The 25,634-nt window shown below is 35.9% G+C and overlaps 1 protein-coding gene across 1 annotated transcript in view; it reads right to left on the reverse strand.

Moving 5' to 3' along the window:
- The window catches only part of Rhau (RHAU helicase), a 46,432-nt gene that overhangs the window by 8,822 nt on the left and 11,976 nt on the right, over positions 1 to 25,634 (reverse strand). Inside the window, exons 4-15 of the mRNA XM_069849684.1 lie at positions 24,300 to 25,098; positions 21,690 to 21,882; positions 18,077 to 18,251; positions 17,013 to 17,161; positions 14,934 to 15,053; positions 14,505 to 14,716; positions 10,816 to 10,893; positions 10,529 to 10,715; positions 7,615 to 7,816; positions 4,200 to 4,388; positions 2,285 to 2,457; positions 569 to 724 (exon numbers count right to left, since the gene is read on the reverse strand). Of these exons, the coding sequence (XP_069705785.1) occupies positions 569 to 724; positions 2,285 to 2,457; positions 4,200 to 4,388; positions 7,615 to 7,816; positions 10,529 to 10,715; positions 10,816 to 10,893; positions 14,505 to 14,716; positions 14,934 to 15,053; positions 17,013 to 17,161; positions 18,077 to 18,251; positions 21,690 to 21,882; positions 24,300 to 25,098 (2,633 nt within the window). The remainder of the gene's footprint in view (positions 1 to 568; positions 725 to 2,284; positions 2,458 to 4,199; positions 4,389 to 7,614; positions 7,817 to 10,528; positions 10,716 to 10,815; positions 10,894 to 14,504; positions 14,717 to 14,933; positions 15,054 to 17,012; positions 17,162 to 18,076; positions 18,252 to 21,689; positions 21,883 to 24,299; positions 25,099 to 25,634) is intronic.

Here is a 25,634-nt window from a genome sequence, read left to right on the forward strand (position 1 = left end):
TCCAGAAATGCATATAGAGTGTTAGTTGGGAGACCGGAGGGAAAAAGACCTTTGGGGAGGCCGAGACATAGATGGGAGGATAATATTAAAATGGATTTGAGGGAGGTGGGATATGATGATAGAGACTGGATTAATCTTGCAATGATAGGGACCGATGGCGGGCTTGTGTGAGAGTGGCAATGAACCTTCGGGTTCCTTAAAAGCCATTTGTAAGTAAGTAAGTATATCCTAAAATCTAAGTAGGAATTAACTTATCTTACATACCAATTTTCATAGAGATCAGTTCAGTCATTATCACGGGAAAAGGTAACAGACAGACATGCACACAAACAAACAAACATTTCAAAAATACGATTATTTGTCTCAGGTTTTGCAAAAGCGAAAATTACCAGAAAAATTTTAGTTACAGTTTTATTTATATTATTAGTATAGACATGCATGGCAGATGTACATCAACTCCTATCTGTGCCATATGAAATGGTACAAAGCTAATGGATTAGTCCCAATGGCAGAAATAAGAGTTGCACCGAAATGTATAAACACGTTTTCATGCATTGAAACAACTTACTTCACTATGGCAACATTAGGATACAGGCCAGCACAAATAACAGCTTTGACAAGGCTCAAATTATGGGAATTGATGTTTGAGTCTTCAGCCTTAGGATCCCTGCTACTGAGAAACTTCATCTCATACAGATGTTCTGCAAATTGGCCCTTCATGTCTCTGCAAATAAAACAAAGTAAGCGTTTACTTATGCATCACTGTGGGTGTGAGAGGAAGCTTCAGTAAGAGAGTATTTGATAGTGAGAACTTCAGAAATTTTGGAGGAATGTCAGTGTGTGTGAAGATAAAAACGCTTATGTAATTTAGTGTCTGATGACATATTTTAGCACTTATGAAATTGTTTTGTTACAAATAGGAATTCCATACTAGACAACAAAAATGATACCTGAGCAACTTGAGTGTGTTTGAACAGTAGACAACAAAAATGATACCTGAGCAACTTGAGTGTGTTTGAACAGTAGACAACAAAAATGATACCTGAGCAACTTAAGTGTGTTTGAACAGTAGACAACAAAAATGATACCTGAGCAACTTGAGTGTGTTTGAACAGTAGACAACAAAAATGATACCTGAGCAACTTGAGTGTGTTTGAACAGTAGACAACAAAAATGATACCTGAGCAACTTGAGTGTGTTTGAACAGTAGACAACAAAAATGATACCTGAGCAACTTGAGTGTGTTTGAACAGTAGACAACAAAAATGATACCTGAGCAACTTGAGTGTATTTGAACAGTAGACAACAAAAATGATACCTGAGCAACTTGAGTGTGTTTGAACAGTAGACAACAAAAATGATACCTGAGCAACTTGAGTGTGTTTGAACAGTAGACAACAAAAATGATACCTGAGCAACTTGAGTGTGTTTGAACAGTAGACAACAAAAATGATACCTGAGCAACTTGAGTGTGTTTGAACAGTAGACAACAAAAATGATACCTGAGCAACTTAAGTGTGTTTGAACAGTAGACAACAAAAATGATACCTGAGCAACTTAAGTGTGTTTGAACAGTAGACAACAAAAATGATACCTGAGCAACTTAAGTGTGTTTGAACAGTAGACAACAAAAATGATACCGGAGCAACTTGAGTGTGTTTGAACAGTAGACAACAAAAATGATACCTGAGCAACTTGAGTGTGTTTGAACAGTAGACAACAAAAATGATACCTGAGCAACTTGAGTGTGTTTGAACAGTAGACAACAAAAATGATACCTGAGCAACTTAAGTGTGTTTGAACAGTAGACAACAAAAATGATACCTGAGCAACTTGAGTGTGTTTGAACAGTAGACAACAAAAATGATACCTGAGCAACTTGAGTGTGTTTGAACAGTAGACAACAAAAATGATACCTGAGCAACTTAAGTGTGTTTGAACAGTAGACAACAAAAATGATACCTGAGCAACTTGAGTGTGTTTGAACAGTAGACAACAAAAATGATACCTGAGCAACTTAAGTGTGTTTGAACAGTAGACAACAAAAATGATACCTGAGCAACTTAAGTGTGTTTGAACAGTAGACAACAAAAATGATACCTGAGCAACTTGAGTGTGTTTGAACAGTAGACAACAAAAATGATACCTGAGCAACTTAAGTGTGTTTGAACAGTAGACAACAAAAATGATACCTGAGCAACTTGAGTGTGTTTGAACAGTAGACAACAAAAATGATACCTGAGCAACTTAAGTGTGTTTGAACAGTAGACAACAAAAATGATACCTGAGCAACTTGAGTGTGTTTGCTGACAGGAAGTAATCCCAGCAGAACTCACGGTCCCTTCTCATCTGCTCAGCATTCTCCCACTGTCTGAGAGCTTCTGCAAGTACCAAGTGATCGCTCTTGAGGCCTTTGGAAAGTTGAATCTTCCTCCGATTCACTTCTTCCTCACGACCCTATGGCATAAGACAAACAAGGCATTATGTGTCAGAAGTGTGTGATCTCTGAAGGTCTGCACAACAAGGAATTTTATATTAAAACAAAACTAGTGTCATCAAGATGACATACACACTTCCCCATTACAGTGAAAGCTCTATTATTCCCACTTTAATATATTACTCTACTTATATTGTCCTGAAAACAAATAGCAGATGGAAGTGACGAAATGATTACACCCACATGTTCCACACAGAACTAGAAGCAAGCAGTGTTGACATATTTTCTCTTGTTTTCTATCTGCGAAATAAATTCAAATATTATATTTTTTCTTCCATGGTGATAATGTTTTTTCTGCAATAATTTTCCCTTTGGCCGTAATTCTGTAATAATGTGGGGAAATCCTTCATAATTACAGGCGATCTGTAATAGTTTGCACCTTTGGTCAACTGCAGAGATCATTCAGTGTCTAAATTCATCGTGATCTGCAGCCCTATTTCCAGGTTTATTTTCCTTCCTTAGGGAGCCACACTAAAAGTTTTGTCACCCCTCAGCTGGGTTGAACCCGTGAACCTCTGATAAAACAGCTAGTGTGGCAACCACTTAACCACTGTGAATGACATGAGTGGTTATATCGGGATTTATCTTCGTCATTAAATTCACACTGTATCAAAATACTTTATACACAGGTTGTATCTTTAATAATGGCAACTATTTATTTATTACGAATATACAAGTGATACATCTGTGAAACTTCTATAGTCCTTCAATGCAGTAACCAGCATTGTCTACAACTCGTTGCCAGCGATGTGGAAGTCGTAGTATCCCTGTAGCAGCTCCTGTTCTGTTGATGTTTCTGATGGACCGCCCTACTGCCTGCAGAATATCGGGAACAGTCCGGAATCGAACGTCACGAAGTGGTTCCTTCATCTTTGGGATTAAGTCATAATCACAGGGACTTAAGTCCGGAGAATGTGGTGGATTTTTATTTTTAGTAGGTTATTTTACGATGCTTTATCAACATCTCAGGTTATTTAGCATCTGAATGAGATGAAGGTGATAATGCCGGTGAAATGAGTATGGGGTCCAGCACAGCACCGAAAGTTACCCAGCATTTGCTCGTATTGGGCTGAGGGAAAACTCCGGAATAAACCTCAACCAGGTAACTTGCCCCGACCAGAAATCGAACCCTGGGCCACCTGGTTTCGCGGCCAGACGCACTAACCATTACTCCACAAATGTGATGGATGGAAAAACACTTCCCACCTCCAGCAACAGTACAAATCAGCTACAGGGTGTGTCTGTTGTCGATCGCTGTCTAATGGCACAGAAACAGCTTGCACTTCCTCTTCATTAACTCTCGGATGACCCGGCGAAGCCATGTTTTCCTTGCGGTCACGCCCCTCGTTGAAGGCTCGAACCCACCTCGCCACAGCCCTGTATGGTAACGCCGTCTCTCCACATGCCTCAACAAGACCGTCATGACACTGTCGTGCTGTATGACTACAGGCAGATTGAATTTTCAGCCAAGATCGCTGTTCCTGCTTTGTAAACATGGCGAAACACAACCGCTCAGAGCTGTAACTAACAGGAGACTAACTTCAACTCTCCACAGCATATGCGCTGTGAGTCGGACGGAAGGGCAGACATAGAGTAACATGTGGTAGAAGTGACAACAATTAACTCCGTCTCGTTTCGCTTTAACAGCAGTGTTGCCACTATTAAAGTTACACCCCACGTAATACACAAACACTTCACTTACCAGTGGGATGTAGAACGCATCTTTGAAGCTGAGACTAGCAGCCACAGAGAAGATGGGGTCCACACAACTGAACAGGGCTCCCATGAGGATCATCTTTCCAGTCTGTGGATCCAAAGGTAACTTTGCCAAGTGGAAACCCAGAGGTGTGAGATTCTCATCTGCATCCAATGCATTCAGGGTCTCCAGCAGCTGTCGTGACAAACAAATATAATTATACATTATGTGCTTTACAAGCAGCTGTGTGAACAATTTAAAAAATTCCGACAATGAAACAGATCAAATGGGCAGATCAATGTCACTGATTATTGTCGGACCATCGGATCTGTGCCCCCGTAAGATATGCGAACTGAACCCTAATTCCTTCTCAGCCTCGGTAATTCATTTCTCTCCCTGCATTCCTATCTCTCTCATTTTCTGTCCTCCAATACTTCCAATTTTGGCCTTCTTGCGGGACAGTTTATTTGTACTTGCAGTCCAGTGTTGTCAACTCAACATGAATACTGTAGCACGGAGTGGCGAAAGAAATATTATTAAGCAAGTACGTAATAGCATTTTGCGATGAAGAGAAACAAACTGGTCAATATCTGTTTCCTATAAATCAGGCAACGAAAAGAGCAGCTGCGATCACATCACAGGTGAGGCTTATTTTATTTCAATTGATTATGTATTAAAATTACTTACTTAACTAATACTAATAATACAACATTTTATGTAATTTATATAGGCAGGTCAGAACTCCTAATAAAGAAAATCAGGAGAGAGGGAGTCTGTGCAGGAGATGAAAAGCTAGAATCACCAGAGAACAGACCAAGGGAACCTTTAATTCTTGTAGATGATATGAACCGAATATTTTAAGAAGAAAGATACCAGAATTTTATACCGTTCAGAAAGAAGTTCCAACACTGAAGAAATTACTGAAGGTTGCGAGAAAAGTAATAATTTCCAAGGTTGGAGAGAAACACTATGGGAAGTTATTCGAGACATGGGATCTAGGTATGAAAAATGTAGAAATACAAGATGTATTTTGATTGAAAGAAATGATATTGTAGCATGGAGGACCAGTTATTTATGACACTGTTTGACGGAAGTTTGGCAACATCCCTATTTGGCAAGGTTCGTGGCCTGCTGTTTAACGTGGTGGGAGGAAAGCGGGTGGAATGGGGTGAGTACAGGCGTTAACTTTTCCAAGAACGACGACAGCGCTGAAGGGGCACAGATCCGATGGTCCGACAATACTATGATTACTGATGAGAACAATTTATGATCATAAGATATTCCGTGTGACCTGGGTAGTGCCTAGATTGAGAGATTATTCCCAATTCTATCAACTATCAACCATGAACAGATAAAACAAATGTCATACTGAGGAATGATGAGAATGAAATACTGGCTGTATACAATAAGGGGTGACGTACAGCTAGTGAATATTTCTTAATACTACACATTTAATAAAAACCTGCAACTAACAGCACAGTGAATAAAAAAGAATAAATAAATCTCCTTCACATGATAACAAAGTCGCAAGAATTGAATAACATAAGAAATCGTTGAATAAAAAATACTTTTCATTATGTAATTGGAGAACAGGACTTCAATACAGTGAAAGTAGCAAGGCTGGACATTTAATAATTATGAAACGAATGAATAAATGAAAATAACAATTATGACTAAAGAAAAACTAGGGAAGAATCAGTAGATTGGATAAAATTTAGAAACTGGAAATGAGTTGTTTAGTTTCAGAACCAGAGATATATCTGTGGTGTTTGGTTAAAGGGGGATAAGTCATTTTTTTGTCCAGGTGGAATTTTGTTCCCCAGATGAATACACAAGTTAAATTATACAAGTGAGAGTGCAAAAATCAAAGAATACTAGCAGTTGATGTATTTTATTTGTGTAGAAAATTATTTGTAATAAGGGTTCGAAGTTTAATTTTCATTTATCTCCAAACTCATTTTTATGACTTATCTCCCTTTACCCAAACACCACAGATATATTTGTGTCGAAATTGAAGTTACAGTATTTTTGTGCATCATATTTTGATCCTACATCTTTGATTCAATACTAGATATATCACAGATGTATCTACAAAAATTAAAATCTTTAACAGTAATGTGAAATCAGTCTTATTATATGGCTGTGAGACATGGAAAACAAGTAAAATTATGCAAAATAAACTGCAAACATTTGTTAATAGATATTTAATAATAATAATAATAATAATAATAATAATAATAATAATAATAATAATAATAATAATAATGTTTTATTTTCGCTGGCAGAGTTAAGGCCATAAGGCCTTCTCTTCTACTCAACCAGCCTTAATCAATACAATACATAAATTTAAATTACAAATATTTTCACTACACTTAAAAGGTTCTCCAGCAATAATCTTCACTACACATTTATTTAAATTTAGATAAATCTATAAGGTAAAGTAGTAACTTAATTTATGAGCTAATTTAATTCAATGAATTATAATTAATTTAATATTTGAGATAGCTAGTAAAATGATGAAAATTAATTTAATATAAGCTTACTAGGACTATGTTACAGGGAGAATATATATATATATATATATATATTTCTATTTCTATAATGAGAATATTAATGTAATTGCCATTAGAGGTTTTGTAAATCTATTTAGAGAAATTAAAGATAATAATAATAAGAATGGACAGATGTTAGTTTCATTATAAGTAACAAATATTAATCAGCAATTCATCTGTTAAGTAAGAATTTATGTAATTTTGACCTAAATGAAGCAATTGTCCAACAACCCCTTATATCACTCGGAAGCGAGTTCCAATTTCTAGCAACTGAAACTGTATAGGATGAAGAATATAAAGATTTACGAAGAATCTTAAAAATTAGATTGCCAGATATAATCACAAACTCAGAACTATGGAAGATAACAAACCAGAAAGAAATCACAATAGAAATCAAAAGACGAAAGTGTAATTGGATAGGGCAGACAATCAGGAAAGAAGATGGAGCAGTAGAAAGAATGGCTTTGGATTGGAACCCCCAGGAAAGTAGAACAAGAGAAAGGCCAAAAAATACAGGGAAGAGAATAGTTTTGGAGGAAATTCCTAGGGAGGGGAAAACATGGTGCGAAGTGAAGAAGTTGGCTACAAATAGGGTCTGATGGAGGCACTTTGTGAATGCCCTATGCTCCTCATGAGGAGATACAGGAGTTTGATTGAATCATGAATAAAACCAAATCTTGGTTTCAAATCCAAATAAGTGCTAATGATTAGTATCAAAACCAGATACATCAACGTACAGACATTCATTGTGCAATAACTTCTCCTGCCTGAAGCTGGAAAGAGATACTCAAGCTCTAGTGGCATGAACTGTAGTCTGTATTTCTCAGTTCTTACTTCAAAGCTTGTTGTGAGCATGTGCAATGTCATACCTTAATCGACAATTCAATTGCGCGAGGTTCTGGAGGGTCCATGACTCTCGACAAGAAAGGCTTCACCTTTCCTAGCTGCAGAATCTTGATCTGCAAAATAACTTCCTCCAGACGGGTCCGCAACATTTCAGGAAGAGGGTACGAGGCCAGCGTCATCTCTCTTACTTTTGTAAACAAGTGGTAGCATTCTCCTGGCTGCACTCTGCAACATACAAGAGTTGATCTTATCAGCAAGTGTAATAAATAGCCATGACGCATCTATTAATTGTATAATTTTACTGAATAAGCTTAAAACAGTCTTCACTTCAATAAAATTGCAATCACCACCAAACTACAGCCTGAGCACTATGCAGTTCACACACTGTACATTAGGACAAACACTTTCACTGAAATCTGTGTAAAAAATGTCCAGCAGCCCCATAACGTTCCCAAACTACAGACATACCAGTACTTTCTGAGCTAACAAGTTTTCTATTTATTTATTTCTCATCAATCTTATTTAGACATGACGGATTTGATGTTTTCCAGTTCAAATCCATCATTCGCATTAACAACTTCAAAATTATACTTCATGCTGGAATACAACAGAAATAAAAGCTAGAATGGAATAAGTATCGATCATTTCTGGAATTAAGAAGAAGAATCCTTGACTACAACATTATTTCATTCAATAATGAATAAAATCATTAAAACATATGAATGGCTATTATATGGGAATAAAAAACATCACATGCTCTGCTTGCAGATTATGTGCTACTACTCGCCCATGTCAACACCTGTGGAGTAACGGTCAGCGCGTCTGGCAGCGAAACCAGGTGGCCCGGGTTCGAATCCCGGTCAGGGCAAGTTACCTGGTTGAGGTTTTTTTCGGGGTTTTCCCTCAACCCAATACGAGCAAATGCTGGGTAACTTTCGGTGCTGGACCCCGGACTCATTTCACCGGCATTATCACTTTCATCTCATTCAGACGCTAAATAACCTGAGATGTTGATACAGCGTCGTAAAATAACCCAATAAAATAAAAAAAAAAATACTCGCCCACAATGAAGATGACTTACAAAGCTTGCAGAATAAATTTAATAATAAAATTGAAATATATAACATGGAGAGAGCAGATAATCTGCAAAACAAAAATATTAATATATCCGAAATACAAAAAATATTCAGAATAAAACTGCACTAGGAAATACAGGGTGGAAGTGAAATAATCCTGCAGATTGAAAGAGACATTAACGTATACTTAAATGAATATTATATATTGTGATTAAATGCACGGTTAAATAGAAAACTGAGTTGAAAGTTTCAGCAGTCTGGCAAAATCACAGCTAACACACTACTCTTTTTCTCGTAATACGAATGTAAGAGATCAACGAACTCAGGTCTGTCTGCCTGGTGAACTACCTTCCATCTTCCTTTCTGACTACAATGTCGCAAGCTGGTCACATCAGTCAGTGATTTCAAATTAGTGGTTCTTTTATTAAATTTACACGAAAACTGTCCACACTATTAAAATACGCCAGAGGGATAAACGACTTTCTATCGATATGGCCAAAAATCACGAACCTTCCAACAATAGTTACCGGATAAGAGGGTGTTTAACATTGGGGGGGGGGGGGACATTTTTTTCTGAGAAAACTAGACTTTCTACCAATATTACACTTTTTTGTTACATACATGAGCTATTCACTCTGAAAATGTGCAAGGTTATTTCACTTCCACCCTGTATAATTGAATAGGCTATGCAATTTATATATGGTGAGGGTCACATAAGAACAGTTCCTAAACACTAAGTATTGCCAACTGTTACCAGATATCACACGATCCTACGGACTAAGTGACTTATTTACTTACCGTACTTTATATTGGAAGGTTATTCTAAATAATTCAATAATTTGTAACATGTTTTCGTAGGCAAACTATACGGGAAAGGGACCAACATGTCAAGTATTTTGTCTATCAATACGAAATTCATTGGTTTGACTAAACAGTTGACTCACGAGACCTAACCTAAAAATGTATTTTGTTTGACCACATGAAATTATTAGTACTAACTCCGAAAACTTACCTGACTATAGTCTTGAATTATAACCACAACCCAACACATAAAATAACTATTATGTACTATCCCAAGGGAAAAAATGGAACTCTCTGCATCAAAATCCACAGTTAATTCCCGATTTACCACGAAAATCGTCTGTAGCTGCATTTAGGTTGGCAACAGGCCATGATTGTTTGGCTAAACACCTGCATAGAATTGGAATATATCAGTCCCCTAACTGCCCATTGTGCAACTCAAACCAAGAAATGGATTCGGAACACCTCAAAATCTGTGCTTCAGTGGCTGACAATGATAATATCTTTGAAAAATATTGGAGTGCAAGAGGTCAAATGACTTTATTGTCAAACACCTGGCATTAAAAAACAACAACTATTATGTACTGATATTAATCAATTGTTAGTATATTCAAATTTCTCTAGCTTCCAGTAACCAACTCAGAAATCTAGTACAATTTTAATTTCATCGAACTCCAGTACTGACAAATATTATCGATATTTGTCTCAGCTGCCAACATACCCGTTACAAAATCACTAACATTTGTAGTATCTGTCAGTATCGAAATTCGAAACGAAGTTGGCAAAAGAAAATTCAACCTGCAAACTATAAAATCACCACAATCCACTAGCATATGTAGTAGTGGAGGAAAAATGGTTAGGTGTCACCCTTGGGGTATGAAGTAAGCTGACCTGGACTATACATAGGTCATTCCAAAATTAGTGGCAACACTGCTAGTATTCAGCTCCCCTAGTGGCGACTAATATAAGCTGGTAGTATGAGATGGAGTGCTGATAAGTTAAAAGATAATAATCTCATTTATACAGTATATATCTGTTCACAAAGCAAGTCACAACTAACCTGCCCGCTCTTCCACGTCGTTGTCTTGCATTGGCTAAGCTCACCCATTCTGCTTTCAATGTTGAAAGGTTAGCTTTAACATCAAAATTTTTAAGCTTAATTTTCCCACAGTCTATTACATACACCACGTCATCAATAGTGATGGAAGTCTCAGCTATGTTTGTAGCAATGATGATCTTGCGTACACCTGAAAATAAACAAAGGGGTAATGCTTCTTCCCTTATCACAGTCTCTTGTTACTACTGTTAACTACACAAAATACACAGAGAATAAGGAAGTGATTTTACCTTTCGGAGGTCTATCAAATACTGACTTCTGTATCACAGTGGGCATCATTGAGTGAAGTGGGATGATGAGGTAGCGAGCTGCAAACAAAGGTTTGGATTATATTATATGCATGACACCTCAAACTGCTCAATCTGTCATCTACTGAATTTCCTTACATATCATTGAAACATTTCAGAGCAATTAATATATTATAAAAGTGTGAAGCTTACAAATATTCAGATGTCACTTGCAAAACTCAGACAGAAACACTTCCATTAACAATTTGAAAACGAAGCCATATAGCATCAAAATATTTTCTCCATTCTTTGTGTAATAAGGAAAATGCTGTTTAATGTAACTTTCTCATTATATGAAGCAAAGACAAAATTTTAGGCTTGTGGAAGAACTTTCTTTCGACATCTGCACTACAAAATAGTTTTTAGCAGTCTTTTTTTTTTTTCCGTAACTAAATGTGCATATCAATTAATAAACCTTTCAACTGACGTTTATTTAGTTGAAGTTCTTATGTCCATATTACCAAAACTTCTGGTTCTTTCCATCATAAAGTAAAATGTTAATTAACCATTTGTAAGTACACAATGTTAATGATAGTAACACAACCATAGGCGATTTCAATATAGACATTACAAACAAATGCTATGGCATATTCTCCTTTACAGACAGTATAGCCAGAGCCAGGTGTGAATGTAGTAAAAAAGATTTGATATTCATTTTTATTTTATTTATTTATTTTATTCAATTTATTTTGTTATTTTTATTTAAAATATTGTGACAGCTGCAACGGGGTTTGAACACGCGTCCAACAGGGCGCGTGGCAGACGAAACGCTGGTGCGGGGAGCATCTGCATGCTGAAGGGCAGAGGGGGTGTATTACGTCAATGCAACGAGGGGAGAGTGCGCGCGCAGCTGCTATTTGCGGAGTGAAGGAGGGACGGACCCTCCCGAATCTTCAAGAGAAGTCCGTCCGAAGAGCAGCAGCGTGCGAGATGATTCGAGAATGGACACACGCGTCGAAATAACTCGAACCTTCCAGGCTACGTCGCTGTGGTTATGCGAGGGAACTCAGACAGTGTTTCAGTTTTCAGTTATTCAGTCAGTGAGTAAGCCAGAGCAAGCAAACCAGTCTTGTGTACCGGAGTTCAACTCGAGTGTGCGTCCACAACTGTGTCAGCATCCGAAGGCCTGAGTTCGAGTACAGTGGACCGCAGTTGGAGGGACCTGAGTTCGAGTGCAGTGGACCGCAGTTGGAGGGACCCGAGTTCGAGTACAGTGAACTGTCTCTGAAGGTCTGTGGTTCGAGATACTGTGAACTCGAGTGACTGAGCTAGAAGAACTGTGAACTGAGAACTGATAGTTCTGATTTGTAAATAGTGCTTTGTAAATATTAGTTAAGATTAACTGTTCATTGTTGTACGTAATAGTCCAAGTAAATTGTCATTGTCGTCAGTGGAGTGCTATAACGAATACTGTGTTGAGTGAAAATCCTATTGTTGACGAGAGCGTTTAAGGTGAATTGTAGAAAGGAATTATTGTTGGAAGAATAAAATCCTATTGTTGAGCTGAAATAAATTCACAATATTTTCTCCTGATTACACCAATTAATGTAGTCCATTTCACTGTTGTACTGCTGTTATCGAATTTCTAAGAAAATGGGGCATTTGCATAAAAAATAACAAAATATCAACATTATTTTAAAATTACAATATATTTTTTTTCAGAACTTGTATTTGTTGATAAATGTGCGTCAGTTTGCTTAAAAACGTCGCATCTTTATCCTGCAAAAATTTCAGTATGATATCTTCAGCAGTTCCTGCAGTTCGTTAAATAAGCAAATTTAACATCAACGGTATAGGACAGTTAATGTAAGGAAAACTGAGAAGACAAATTAAATGTCTTGTGAGCTAATCGCATTAATTTTAAGCAGTTACTTGTACAGAAATTGAGCAGAATAAATGCACATTTTCTCGAATTCGAAATGATATATCTCCACTGTTATTTCATATTAACTTGCCCTACGAAATTATCTACACATAGAAAATCTGTCTGTCTGTCTGCAGAGAGTTGTCATTCACATAATGATTAAGGAGCGGATTCCTATGTAATTAAATATTTTTCTTGAGTGTGATAAAACACAATTAACAAAGTTAAAAATTCCGAATGTCAAGTTTCAAGTTTAAAACCCGAATTTTATTTCACATAAAAACACATATTTTCACAAAAAATTTATGTAAATACATATTTTCAGGAAATCTATTATAAACACATAAATCTTGGAGTTTTTTTTACTTATATAATTTTTTTGCAAGAACTTTTAAATATTTTAAAACTAAATCAATTATGTCACTCAGAAGTACGTTATCTTTTTAAGAATTCTTGGTTGCTTGGTTTCTAAGCGCTGTGTGGTGTATCCGTGATCCATTTTCGTAATAGTATCGCCTCAAGTTCTGAGAACTGCTAGGTAGCATATCAGTGTTATTATATGAGAATAAATTAACATGGACAAGGAGGAGAGATTTTGCAACACATAATTAGGAATGTTTATTGTTGCTGAAGATGATTTCATTCCACGCTTTGTTTGTGAAACACAAGGGATAAGAACTTGGGTATAAACATTATTTAAATTAAACAAATCTCTTGCCTCTCGTTCATGCCTATGAAGTGAGGAAATACATCTTGTTGTGATTCCCCGTTATTGGACCATAAGCATAAGCTGCGTAGTGTAGACGTGGTGGCGTCCTATAGGAAGCTTTTCTCCGACATTGTCAGTCAGTAGCTAGAAACATTTTTTTACGTTAAGACGTGTGTATATTAGCTTCTTAAGATGCCTAAAATCAAATCGAGTTTAAGATCGCGCCTTCAGCAAAAATGTAGATGAATTTAAAAACATTTTTACTACTGACGGAAAAAGTGTTATTTTGCCAACCATGTGATAAATCAGTAAGTGCAGATCAGAGCTCTCAGGCAACCCAACATTTGTCTGGAAACAAGCACATTGCCGCTGCTTCACGTGTGCATTCACGGCAAAACAGTGGATATAAAAAATGTGTAAAGTTGCTCAAGTATTGGAGGGTGTGCCTGTAGGTGAAATTGACGGTATAGGTGTTTGTGACATTCTTCTGTTTAAATATGCACGTCTGACGTCCTGTGATGTGGAAAGATCGTTTTCACAGTATAAGTCGTTGTTCAGAGATAATCGGCATGCATTTGTGATGGAGAATTTGGAAATGACCTTTGTTGTTCACTGCAATTCTCGAACAACTACTAGCAACTGATACTCAAGTGTGATTGGTGAGTACCTAGTAACATTTTTTTTTCAAGCTAAGTAAGGTATTTTTGTTATATTTAAAAAAAAAAATTTTTTTTTTTTTATTTTTAGCAAATATTTTCATACTTTTTAGCACATAAAAAATAAATATATTTAAATTTTTTAGTACATAAAAATCCGCTCCCTAATAATGAATGCAAACATTCAGAAGCAGTGGTATAAAAATTTCGTTCACCTGAAATGCATTTCAAGCACGATGCTCTGAAATATGGAAGGCTTCCTGTTCTAACAGGAGATAAATTGTTAGACCTTAAAACATAACTGCTACTTGATATAGATTTTTTATAACAGTCCAAAATTGGTTCATCGTACTAAAATAGCGTCAGCAATATAACAGTGTCCATAAGGAACAGGCACACTTACATGAAGGAAAAAATCCACTGTCTGTAAGTAGTTTATGTAGATTTGAGATCTTATCCCAACCAGGTAAAAATACAAGTATCGCTCCATCATCTTTAGTGATGCAAATGCGTTGAATGAGAGCAGCTATTAGGTCTAAATTTATTTCTTCTGATTCAGGATTTTTCAACATCTCCAACGTTTTATGTGAGTACTTGCCCTCAGCTGCTAGCTGCCTGTAAGAAAGAAGAAGCAATGTAACAACTAAAAGAAATAATGTGTCTAATAAACTGATGAACTCTGTCAAAAGAAAGGTGGTTCATGAAACATATATGCCAAGCAGAATGTGTTAAAAATAATAAACTTCAGCTCCAACACCAATATATGAGATATATTTTGTTTGATATAAATTACCATAACTTAAAATAAATCTACTTTAAGAACTATTCTTACCTGATATATGGTTCAATGAAATCCTTGAATTCCTCAACTTTCCGTACCTTGGCTTTAACGTGCCTCAAATGTTTTGTCCATACTGGACCTTCATTTGTTTTGGGTGGTTTTATCACAAACCTGAAACGAAAATTGTAATATTTCAGCGTCTTTTTTTTTACTTTGATATTATACAGACTGGACACGCACTGTACATCTCTGCTTTTGGATGAAATTCTGGTCTTCTAGACCTCATACAGTTGCTATGAATTTCACTGATTGGATGCCTCTTATCCCCACAGTTAGCATATACACAAACACATTTCATTACATTTGTCTGCCATATTAAACATTTCAATTAATGGATTTGTGTTGACAGCATATTTTTTTAACTTTCCTATTCTATGAAATACAAAGAAAAGGAATTATGTACAGTTAGTTATTTCTCTTAAATTATTGCAAAGATTTTATTCAAAGTTAAATGACGTAAATATAGTAGTAGTAGTAGTAGGTTTATTTTGCCTGGCAGAGTTAAGGCCATGAGGCCTTCTCTTCCACTCAACCAGGTTTCAATAATACAAATATATGAGATACAAAATTTGATTACAAAACAACACAAAAGAAAATATCTTAGAAATTACATAAAATATAGTAGGAAATTACAATAGACAAGATCAGTTACACAATATAAAATTACAAATTTTCAAGATCAGTTACATAATATATAAAATAAAGTAGAAAATTACACATAATCAAAATCAGTTACATAACATAAGGGGGGGAAAACGCGCGCGCGCACGCACAAAAAAACACACAATTTATAAGATCTAAACTGCCCGAGACAAATTGGACGATTAATTTACTTGAGATATATTATTCAGTTAATATACTAATTGGAGAATACATATGGGTATATTATTATATTAACTGAATAATATATATATATATATATATATAATTTGAACTGGTAATGGAAATTATGGGACAACAGCTGAACGGATTTTAATAAATGATGCCTCATTTTGAAGATAGGAACCCAAAGTTTTTCAGAAAAATAGTAGTTTTCAGTGAAATGTCAGTTTTCCTACATAATTTTCCTATTTTCCAAAATCCATCTTTCGTCAGTTTTGAGAATATTTGCATTTCAAAATAAATAAATACAATAGTAAACAATAGTTTACTACACGAAGGCCATGACCTGCAGGATTGCGGACATATTTAGAGTTCAAATTCGATTGGTTATTAAAAGCTTGAAAACTTACTAAAAATAATTTACAGGTCTGATTGTATGGTGTGTAATTTTCAGAGTACAAAACTTGAGGTGGTTTCATGACATTATTACCATTAGAAATTAATTATTATTATAGTTAATGCCATGATGTTAATATATAAACTACAAAACTTGCATAAGATAATAATATCATTATTAAAATTCAAATATTATATAGTTATTAATCAAGTGGGTTGGATCTTTTTCATATATTTAATGGTGGTGTGGTGTAGATTCAGTATTGGCTCGAGAGAGCACAAAAATTACAGTTCCTAAGGAAAGACAGTATCACTTACTGATAAAATAAGAAACCTAGAAAATTTTGTAGTATCCCGATCATTTCAGCCAGATCTCTTAGCAGGATAAAATGATTTTACCCTCTACATTTCAAGCTCTACATGCAGCAGCTACACCAAGATGCTATGTCTGTTGTTCGAAAGCATAGCAAACCTGACTTTCTTTAACCTTCACCTACAATTCACAATGACCTGAAATAGCTATTGCTTTACTCCCACATGAAAAACTCACTGATCGTCCTGACATTGTTACTTGCGTTTTCGCGTTGAAACTGAAAAACTGAAGGTGGATAGGTTCAAGAAAAAGTATTTGGCATAAAAATAACGTTCAGAGGGAGTATGTTTCATTATTATAACTTTGAAAATGTCTGGTATTCTTCATTGAAAATAAATCAGAAAAATTTTTATTTGAACATCTAACGAACTTAGATTGCAGTGTTTGCTACACAAGCCACTAGCATTTTTGTCTATTAGTGTGCAATACAACCTTCAACTCTGTAATATTTAACCCAATACAGCAAGTTGTTAGCCTACCCGGTCATCTCCAAGACATCCTCCAGGTAGTATTCTGTCACAGGATACGTGAAGCCTGGGATGTTGAGGCAAGGACAACCACCATAATACTTGGCAAACTGCTCGGCATTCAAAGTGGCACTCATCAGGACCACTTTCAGATCTGGTCTCTGCAAACCAAACAAACCTCGTCACTTGTTACACCTCTCAAGTTTCATAATTTTCATACGAGCATCTTAATTACCATTATAGGCAAGTTTCATACGACTTTTTATGCTCGACCATATTTCTAACTTGAAATTATTCAGAAGTATTCATTTTATTTGTATCTGACTGAAGATCGGAAGTGACCTTGTGCATAGCTCGTGAATTGTGAGATGTACGCAGACGCGAAAGTATTTATTTTTTCCGAGGAACAATAATATCATTGACCTTGATGAGAATAACATGAACTAATTTTGATATAACCTGGAAATTGATTTAGAATTGAAAAACGAGATGCCAAATTGAATTTATTTGAATATTATTTACAATTAACGCTAATTATTATAGTAACAGAACATAACCTTCTGCGACAGTATTGGATTTCCAGCCTCCATGACGTTTCCCTCGTTGTCTTTCAATTGCATATCCGGGAATAATCGAAAACCTGTACTTTAATGACATGCATTAAAGGACTGCTACCAGGTTTATAATTACATTTCGGCATGGTCGAGCACAAAATATTTTTTACCTCTTCCATACCTGGACCAATACTAAAGTTATTTTTGTCATGTGCAGGTGAAATGTGAACAGAAGGCTCGCTGCAGCATAAAAAATCTGCAGTTCACATCAGAAGCGGTACGTTAATTTTAAAATTGATTGTAAGCCTACATTTTTAACAAACAGACAATTTTTGAGACTCTTTTCATAGTTTGAACAAGAACCTGAGAAGACCTATTTTTCCTATTCCAATAACCAAAGGACTTCTTAAAAACCTAAAATCTGGTCCCTAATAATAATAATAACAACAATACTAATAAAATACTTATAATTAAGAACGTAATTCATAATCATTATTGCTGGATTGTAACCATTTGGCAAACCTTTGGTATTACATCCTTCAGAATGGTGAGGACAAAATCACTTATCACGTCCCGTTCATGGATTTCATCAAGCACAAGATGGGACACCTCCTTGAGGGCTGGATCAGACTGCATTTGTTGGAGCAACACACCAGTGGTGCAAAACACGATAGACCCTCTTCTGCGTGGCAGCTGCCTGAAAAGGACACCACAGTCAATCAACACAGCTGCAGACATAAATAACGTTTTCAGCTTCTATGCCACATCAGTAAATTTAAGAATGCAGCAGGGTTGCCATATGTATGACTACAGTCGTACGCATACGACTATTTTGACTAATTGTACGAGGTACGACCGAACTCTATGTCGTACGCTATTTTGTATGACTATTTTAATGAAGGAACCAAATTATTTTGGAACTTCTAACGTTGATCTATAAGTAAAATAAAAATCTAAGGTTAATTCGTCTCTTTTTAGACAAGTTTTCTTCATTCAGTATGTCGTTGAATAATATTAAAAAAAACATGCTTTAAAGGTATAAAAGATGTTTTGAAAATCGATATGGTGGCTACGCTAGCCATGCAAGTCGTCATTGGTCATCTTCAGCTCCAGGTTTCATTGTACTGCGCGGTTATGTCAAAGTAATACGAGTTTGGAGATCTGCTATCTTCCTTATATATTCTGCAATGGAAGTCTTTCATCAATGAAACAGTACCGCAGTAGGATTAAGAAGTCTAAACGCATTGTCGGATTTGAGTGGACTGCAGATGATTAATTTGATGTAATTATCAGCTGAAGGATTGATTAATATTAGCCTAAATATCTCTGTCGCGCTGGCCAAAGACAAGTTTCTGCTGACTTTAAATATAATGATGTTGTTTCTTATCAAGCGGAATTGACAGTGTTGATGAAGAAATGGTGATTTGTTTGAGCATTAAATGTCATTGTGGATGTGAACAATAATTACTAATATTCTTCATTTAAACAAAAATTTGCTGGTATAATTAATTATAAATAGGTCTATGAATCACTTTTTTTTAGTGTATTGTGAAATACGTTTGTACACTCTCTCTATAAAAGTAGTAAGGTGAGAAATGTACGACAATTTTATGCTGAAGTACGACATTTTTCATACGTTGGTACGACAGTTGTGTTTCTTTTATCTGGCAACCCTGGAATGCAGTTATATTGTCAGACTCCAAAGCAGCTATTCTATCAATAGTCTCTAAACACACACCTTCATCTCAAACAGCAGAAATAACTAAAATGCTCTCTCAATTAATATCACTCAATAAAAGAATTGTATTCCAATGGATACCATCCCATTGTGGAATTCTGGATAACAAGAATGCGGATGCTTTAGCAAAGAAGAGCAGCACTGCTACTTACAGACCTGTTACTAAATCTACATACTACTCTGTGAAAAGATTTATTAAGTCTACATACTTAGACTTCAACAAACAAAACTTGATAACTCAATCCCAAGGGAAAAAATGGAACTCTCTGCATCAAAATCCACAGTTAATTCCCGATTTACCACGAAAATCGTCTGTAGCTGCATTTAGATTCGCAACAGGCCATGATTGTTTGGCCAAACACCTGCATAGAATTGGAATATATCAGTCCCCTAACTGCCCATTGTGCAACTCAAACCAAGAAATGGATTCGGAACACCTCAAAATCTGTGCTTCAGTGGTTGACCATGACAATATCTTTGACAAATATTGGAGTGCAAGAGGTCAAATGACTTTATTGTCAAACGCCTGGCATTAGAAAACAACAACAATAATTAAAGCCAACACAGTAGATGTAAGCAGAGAGTCTTATTATCCAATGAGCACTTTTAGGCAGGATGTCCAGTATTCTCTGATAAAGTCCGTTTATTTAGACATGAATGAGGTTACAAAATTATATATTTATAATAAGCCCTCAACAATATCCTAGTCGTATTATAACTGGGCCTGGGATTTTAGGGCAAACACTCATCTTGTTCCTTTAGCCAAGATGCCAATTCTGTGTATCAATTTTGTTGAATATTTTACCATATCTCGTCTCAGACATTTTGTTGTAATTGTTTTCACACTTTTTACTGTCTTTTTCTTATGGATTCTTTAATGTAGAAACCCATATAGCTTTTATTGATTTTGTAAACGCTTTTGATAAAGTCCGAAGAGACCTTTCATTTGACATATTACAAAATAAAAATATTCCAAATTTGCTATTACAAAATATAATAGAAATCTACACAGACAGCAAAATAAGTGTCAAAATAAATAACTGTATATCCGAAAGAAAATTAGTTAATAATGGAGTTCGACAAGGTTGTCCACTATCACCAACTTTATTTAATATTTATATAAATGAAATTATTTTAAAATGGAACCAAATCTACACATCAGGAATCAAAATAACCAGTGCTCTAACATTAAATACCTTACTCTATGCCGACGATCAAGTCATAATTTCCAATTCAGAGGATAATTTACAAAGAGGATTGTATACATTAAATAAGATATTAAAAGATTTTGGGATGGAAATTTCAGCACAAAAATCAAAGGTAATAGGCATTTTTTGGACAAGGCCCAGTCAGAAGTAAGATAATACACAATAACCAATGCCTCGAACAAGTACAAAATTTCAACTATCTAGGATGTGAAATATCTTATCAAAATGAAAAAAAAAATGTGAACAAGAAAATTACCAAATTTACACAAATTCTAGGAATAATAAACAATACATTAAAAGCTAAATTAGTACAAAAATCTACAAGAATAAAAATATATAATACACTAGCATTATCCTCCCTTTTATACGGAAGCGAGATTTGGATATTAAAGAAAAAAGACATGAACAGAATCAAAGCAACGGAAATGAAATTTTTCAGGAGGACAGCAGGATATACTCTTTTAGGCCGAAAAAGGAATGAAGAAATTTTAGAACAATTAGAAGTAGAATCAGTAGAAGAAAAAATCAGCAGATACAAATTAAATTGGCTAGATCATGTAAGAAGAATGGAAAATTCAAGAATCCCAAAAATTATGATGCAGTATAAACCTAGAGGACATCGTCGACCAGGAAGACCTTTTAGAAGACTGCTAGATGGGGCCGAAACAGGTCTAATTCGTGAAGGATGATGATGATGATGATGATGATGATGATGATGATGATGATGATGATTCTTTTTAATTTATGTTTAGCGTAAGTTTTGAGTTTATGATTTAAATTGCTTCCTTTTTTTGCCAAAAGGTCTGCGCATTCATTCCACTGCACTCCTACACCAGAAAGTATCTATTGGAAACTAATGTGTTTCTTTAATCATATCAACTGTATTATTGTCTACCCGACATGGGTTAGAGTCAGAAGTAACTGCTTCGAATGCTGCTTTAGAATTAACCACCAGTACTGCTTTATGAATGATTCTGGTCAGTGCAAGTATGACTTGTAGTTCCCCCTCAAATGCACCATTTGCAAACTACTAAAACTAATATTTTTATAATAATTGTGTTTGTTCAAATAGAATATTTTTAGTTTCGCACAAAGGTACAGCTTGTGGAGGACAATATTACCATATATACTTATTTACCTCAGCAATCATTAAAATAGTCTGAAGTATTTTATTACAACAGCCACTTACTTTTCCAGTCTAATCTGGTACCCCACACTCGCACTGCCACAAACTTCGTCCCTTTCATCAGCCACTCGACACGCGACTGAAGTGGCGCTGATTCTGCGGGGTTGTGTGCAAACGATGTGGCATGTGGATCCTCTGTCCTTCATGATTAGATCGTCCAGAATAAACTGCGCCACTTGAGTGGTTTTGCCACAGCCTGAAATACGAGAAGGATCAGATTAAAAATTAAACATCTACACATCATGCTATTAAGGCTGTTCATATTTATCTGCACTGAGATGCCAGGACATCCAGCCAGCTTCCTCACTGCAGAAACTGGTTTGCCCTACGAAACCAGTTTCACTAGACTAATTCAATGTCTTATCTCACTCTGCTGAAACTCTCTATCAACAATTTTCATAAGCCGTAACCTCACAGTCCTCCTGAAGCTGCATACACATTATTTCCTATGGCTGCAAAAGGGTATCTGTTCGATACAGGGGGGAGAGCCATTAATCCTTCCCATTGAAGACTTTAAGGAACTAACCTGGACAAATACCCAATGTCCCAACCCTACCTTCCCGTGGTGCAGCTGTTAGTAAGCATAATTTTACAAGGGAGGGGCTACTAATCAATTAGCAATGGTCAGCTTGATGAGTTAATGACTGAATTTGGTATAATTTTCCTCTATTCAATACCTAATTCCCTCTTTACCCTTTCCTATCCAGTCCTCTGACTGAACTCTTACTTTCTTCGACCCCGACGGCATTAGAGCATTCGAGGCCTAGGGGTTCATTTCCCTTTCCTTCCTCCTCTTTCTACTTTTCTGTTCCTAGTGCTGACCTGCTATGGCACTAAAATCGTCCTCCAGTGGCTTAAGGAGGGAAAGCTGGTGATCAACAATATCTCCCAGCTAGGTCCAATGGACCCGTCGACCAACAGCAGGTGTGATCCTCCGGATATTCTGGGGGTTGTGTGTGAATGAAATAGCCACCAAAACGTTAAAATATGGTGTTCACTTAAATCGGCTACAACTTGCATTTTATTGCCCGTTGTGCAACTCAAACCAAGGAATGGATTCGGAACACCTCAAAATCTGTGCTTCAGTGGCTGGCCATGATAATATCTTTGAAAAATATTGGAGTGCAAGAGGTCAAATGACTTTATTGTCAAACGCCTGGCATTAGAAAACAACATTATTTCCTATTAAAGCCTGGTGCTATTATGCCTTCACAACAGAAATTCTTACAAGGAAGGATCACCAAGTGAAAATGGATTTTCGCGATTGTTCCCCCATACGTTCTATTTAAAATAAAAAACCTTCTTATGAATTTCTACATCTGGAAAGGACCTAGTTATCGAGATATGATTTTTTTAAATTCTTCAATCCAGAGCTATAACAGCTAATGCAAACAGTGCTATGTGCTGGACATATCAGGAAATAAATCTCATCTAGCTGCATTCCGAATCTCCTTAAATAATATACGTTATGAATATGACATGTCAAATACATGATATTCATGAAATTGACTATAGAATAGTCTATGAAGAAATGATAAGGAAATATATGCATACCTGAAATTACTCACTGTACTGATCACAGTAGTGGAAATCGTTGTAAAAATGCTCAAAACACAGTGGAACTTTGCATCACGAACATTTCAGAAAAATAAGTTTCTAACAGTCAGCTTTAGAACAGATCTGTACATCAACGTGAAAACAGAATTCTATGGAAGTGACGAATTTATCAGATTTGTTGTCAAGGTACCCAGCTTTATGCCAGTCATATTTAAACATATTTACACATCTAGGAGATGAAAACTGATTATATGTTAAGAACTGATATTACATTATACTCACATTGTCTCTCTGATACAATATAATATTTGTGCCAAGTAACAAAACACTATCAGAGAACTTCTGAATGAAATTTTTCCAAGGCTGAACAATCGAAGTTGTGTGGTTTGGAATTATTAACACTTCCACCATTTTACCTTCTGGAGTTATTCTTTCTATAGCCTGTCTACATCGGTAAATGGTCCACGAGCCCACCAAAAGAATGCTATGATCACTGACAATGGAAAGTATACTTCTTGAAACAACTTGAAGAGGTGAGTTTTCATAAGCTTCCCTGATTCTGAGGGCAATGCATACACATTTGGGGCCTTAAACATTTTCTTCTTCACGATGACAATGGAGATATGAGACTTACATGAGTGTCAAGCAGTTATTTTGAAAAATCATATCTTGAAAGCTAGACCTCTAGATGTAGAAATGTATAGGGAGATTTCTTGTTTCAAATGAAAAATGACAATCAATAAATAAACCCATAGGAACCGGAATACCACCACACAAAACAAAAATGCTACGAACTTATGCACCAACCAAATAGATTCCTAATTCTCCAAGAAGAACAGCAATGGCTATCTTCAGACTAGTAACTGGACATGAGTGGCAGAATTGGAATTTTATACATTACCAAAATGTGTTCTCTACAGAGATGAGGATTCAACTGAACTGAAAAGCTATCATTTCAGATGAGGGTGTTAATAACATCACGGACATTCATTGGCATATTAGAAAACAAATGGAGAAAATCCAATGTTCTGAGATTTAATTGATCTTACAGCATACCTGTCTCTCCATTGATGACTATGACCTGATTCTGGTCAATGTGTTCTATGATCTGATCTCTCATTTTAAAAGTTGGTAAGTTACTTCTAAACTCCATCATCTTCTGGTAGTGTATGCTGGATTGCTTGGAAAGGAGCTCTCTTTTATATATAGTGTCCAGTTCCTTGTTGTCAGCTAGTAATTTGCCCCTCAACAATGAGTTTTCTAGCTTCTCTTCAATATTACCCGTTATATTTTGCAGAAACTTGCGTTTAAAAGCACTCTCACCAATGTGACTGTACCTATCAACAGGCAAGTCCTGCTTGTCTTCCTCACGGCTTGGTCCAGGTTTAATATCATTTCCGTCATTCAACACACTTTTACTTTCCTCTGGAAACTGTTCGTCACTGAAATCTAGTCTTCCACACTTGTTATCTATGAACCCGTACTCAGTAGCAGAAATTTCACCACACTCATCTTCTGACTTAATTTCCAGTTTAGGTGAAAATGTATCAGACCCAGAAGGTTCAACTTTTATGTCAGGTAAACAGGTCCCGCAATCAGAAGGTTCAATTTTTACATTAGGTGAAAATGTTCCAGAACCAGAAGGTTCGATTTTTACATTAGGTGAAAATGTTCCAGAACCAGAAGGTTCGATTTTTACGTTAGGTAGAAAGGTCCCAGAATCAGAAGAAATTTCAGTTTTACGTTGTGTTTTCACTTCAGGTTTCTTATCTTTAAAAAAGTTGGATTTGTTGATAGAATTCAACAGTTCTCTTATCTGTTGTTCCCTCCCTGAATCAAGGTTCACTCCCAGGCTCTGAAAAAAAAAAATAGTGATATATGACAAAATCCACATAATTAGACTAATCGTGAAACTTCTTGAGCATATACTTAAAAAAAATGGTAAAAAATTCAACAAAAAAGAAAAAATCTTACATTACACATGCCTATTTTTAAAAGCAAAACTACACTATTTACAGGCAAACTTAAAAATAAAGACTGTATCACTTACTGATAAACTAAGACTGGCCTACAAAATTTTGTAGTCTCTTAGCAGGATAAAATGATTTTATCCTCTACATTTCAAGCTCTACATGCAGCAGCTATGTCTATTGTTCGAAAGCATAGCAAACCTGACATTTTCTTAACTCTCACCTTCAATCCACAATAACCTGAAATAGCTATTGCTTCACTCCCACATGAAAAACCCACTGATCGTCCTGACATTGTTACTTGCGTTTTCGCATTGAAACTCAAGAACTGAAGGTGGATAGGTTCAAGAAAAATTATTTGGCATAATAAAAACCATTTAGAGGGAGTATGTTTGAAGCAAATAACTTTCAAAATGTCTGG

The sequence above is a fragment of the Periplaneta americana genome, chromosome 16 (assembly GCF_040183065.1).
Source record: "Periplaneta americana isolate PAMFEO1 chromosome 16, P.americana_PAMFEO1_priV1, whole genome shotgun sequence".
Classification (NCBI taxonomy): domain Eukaryota; kingdom Metazoa; phylum Arthropoda; class Insecta; order Blattodea; family Blattidae; genus Periplaneta; species Periplaneta americana.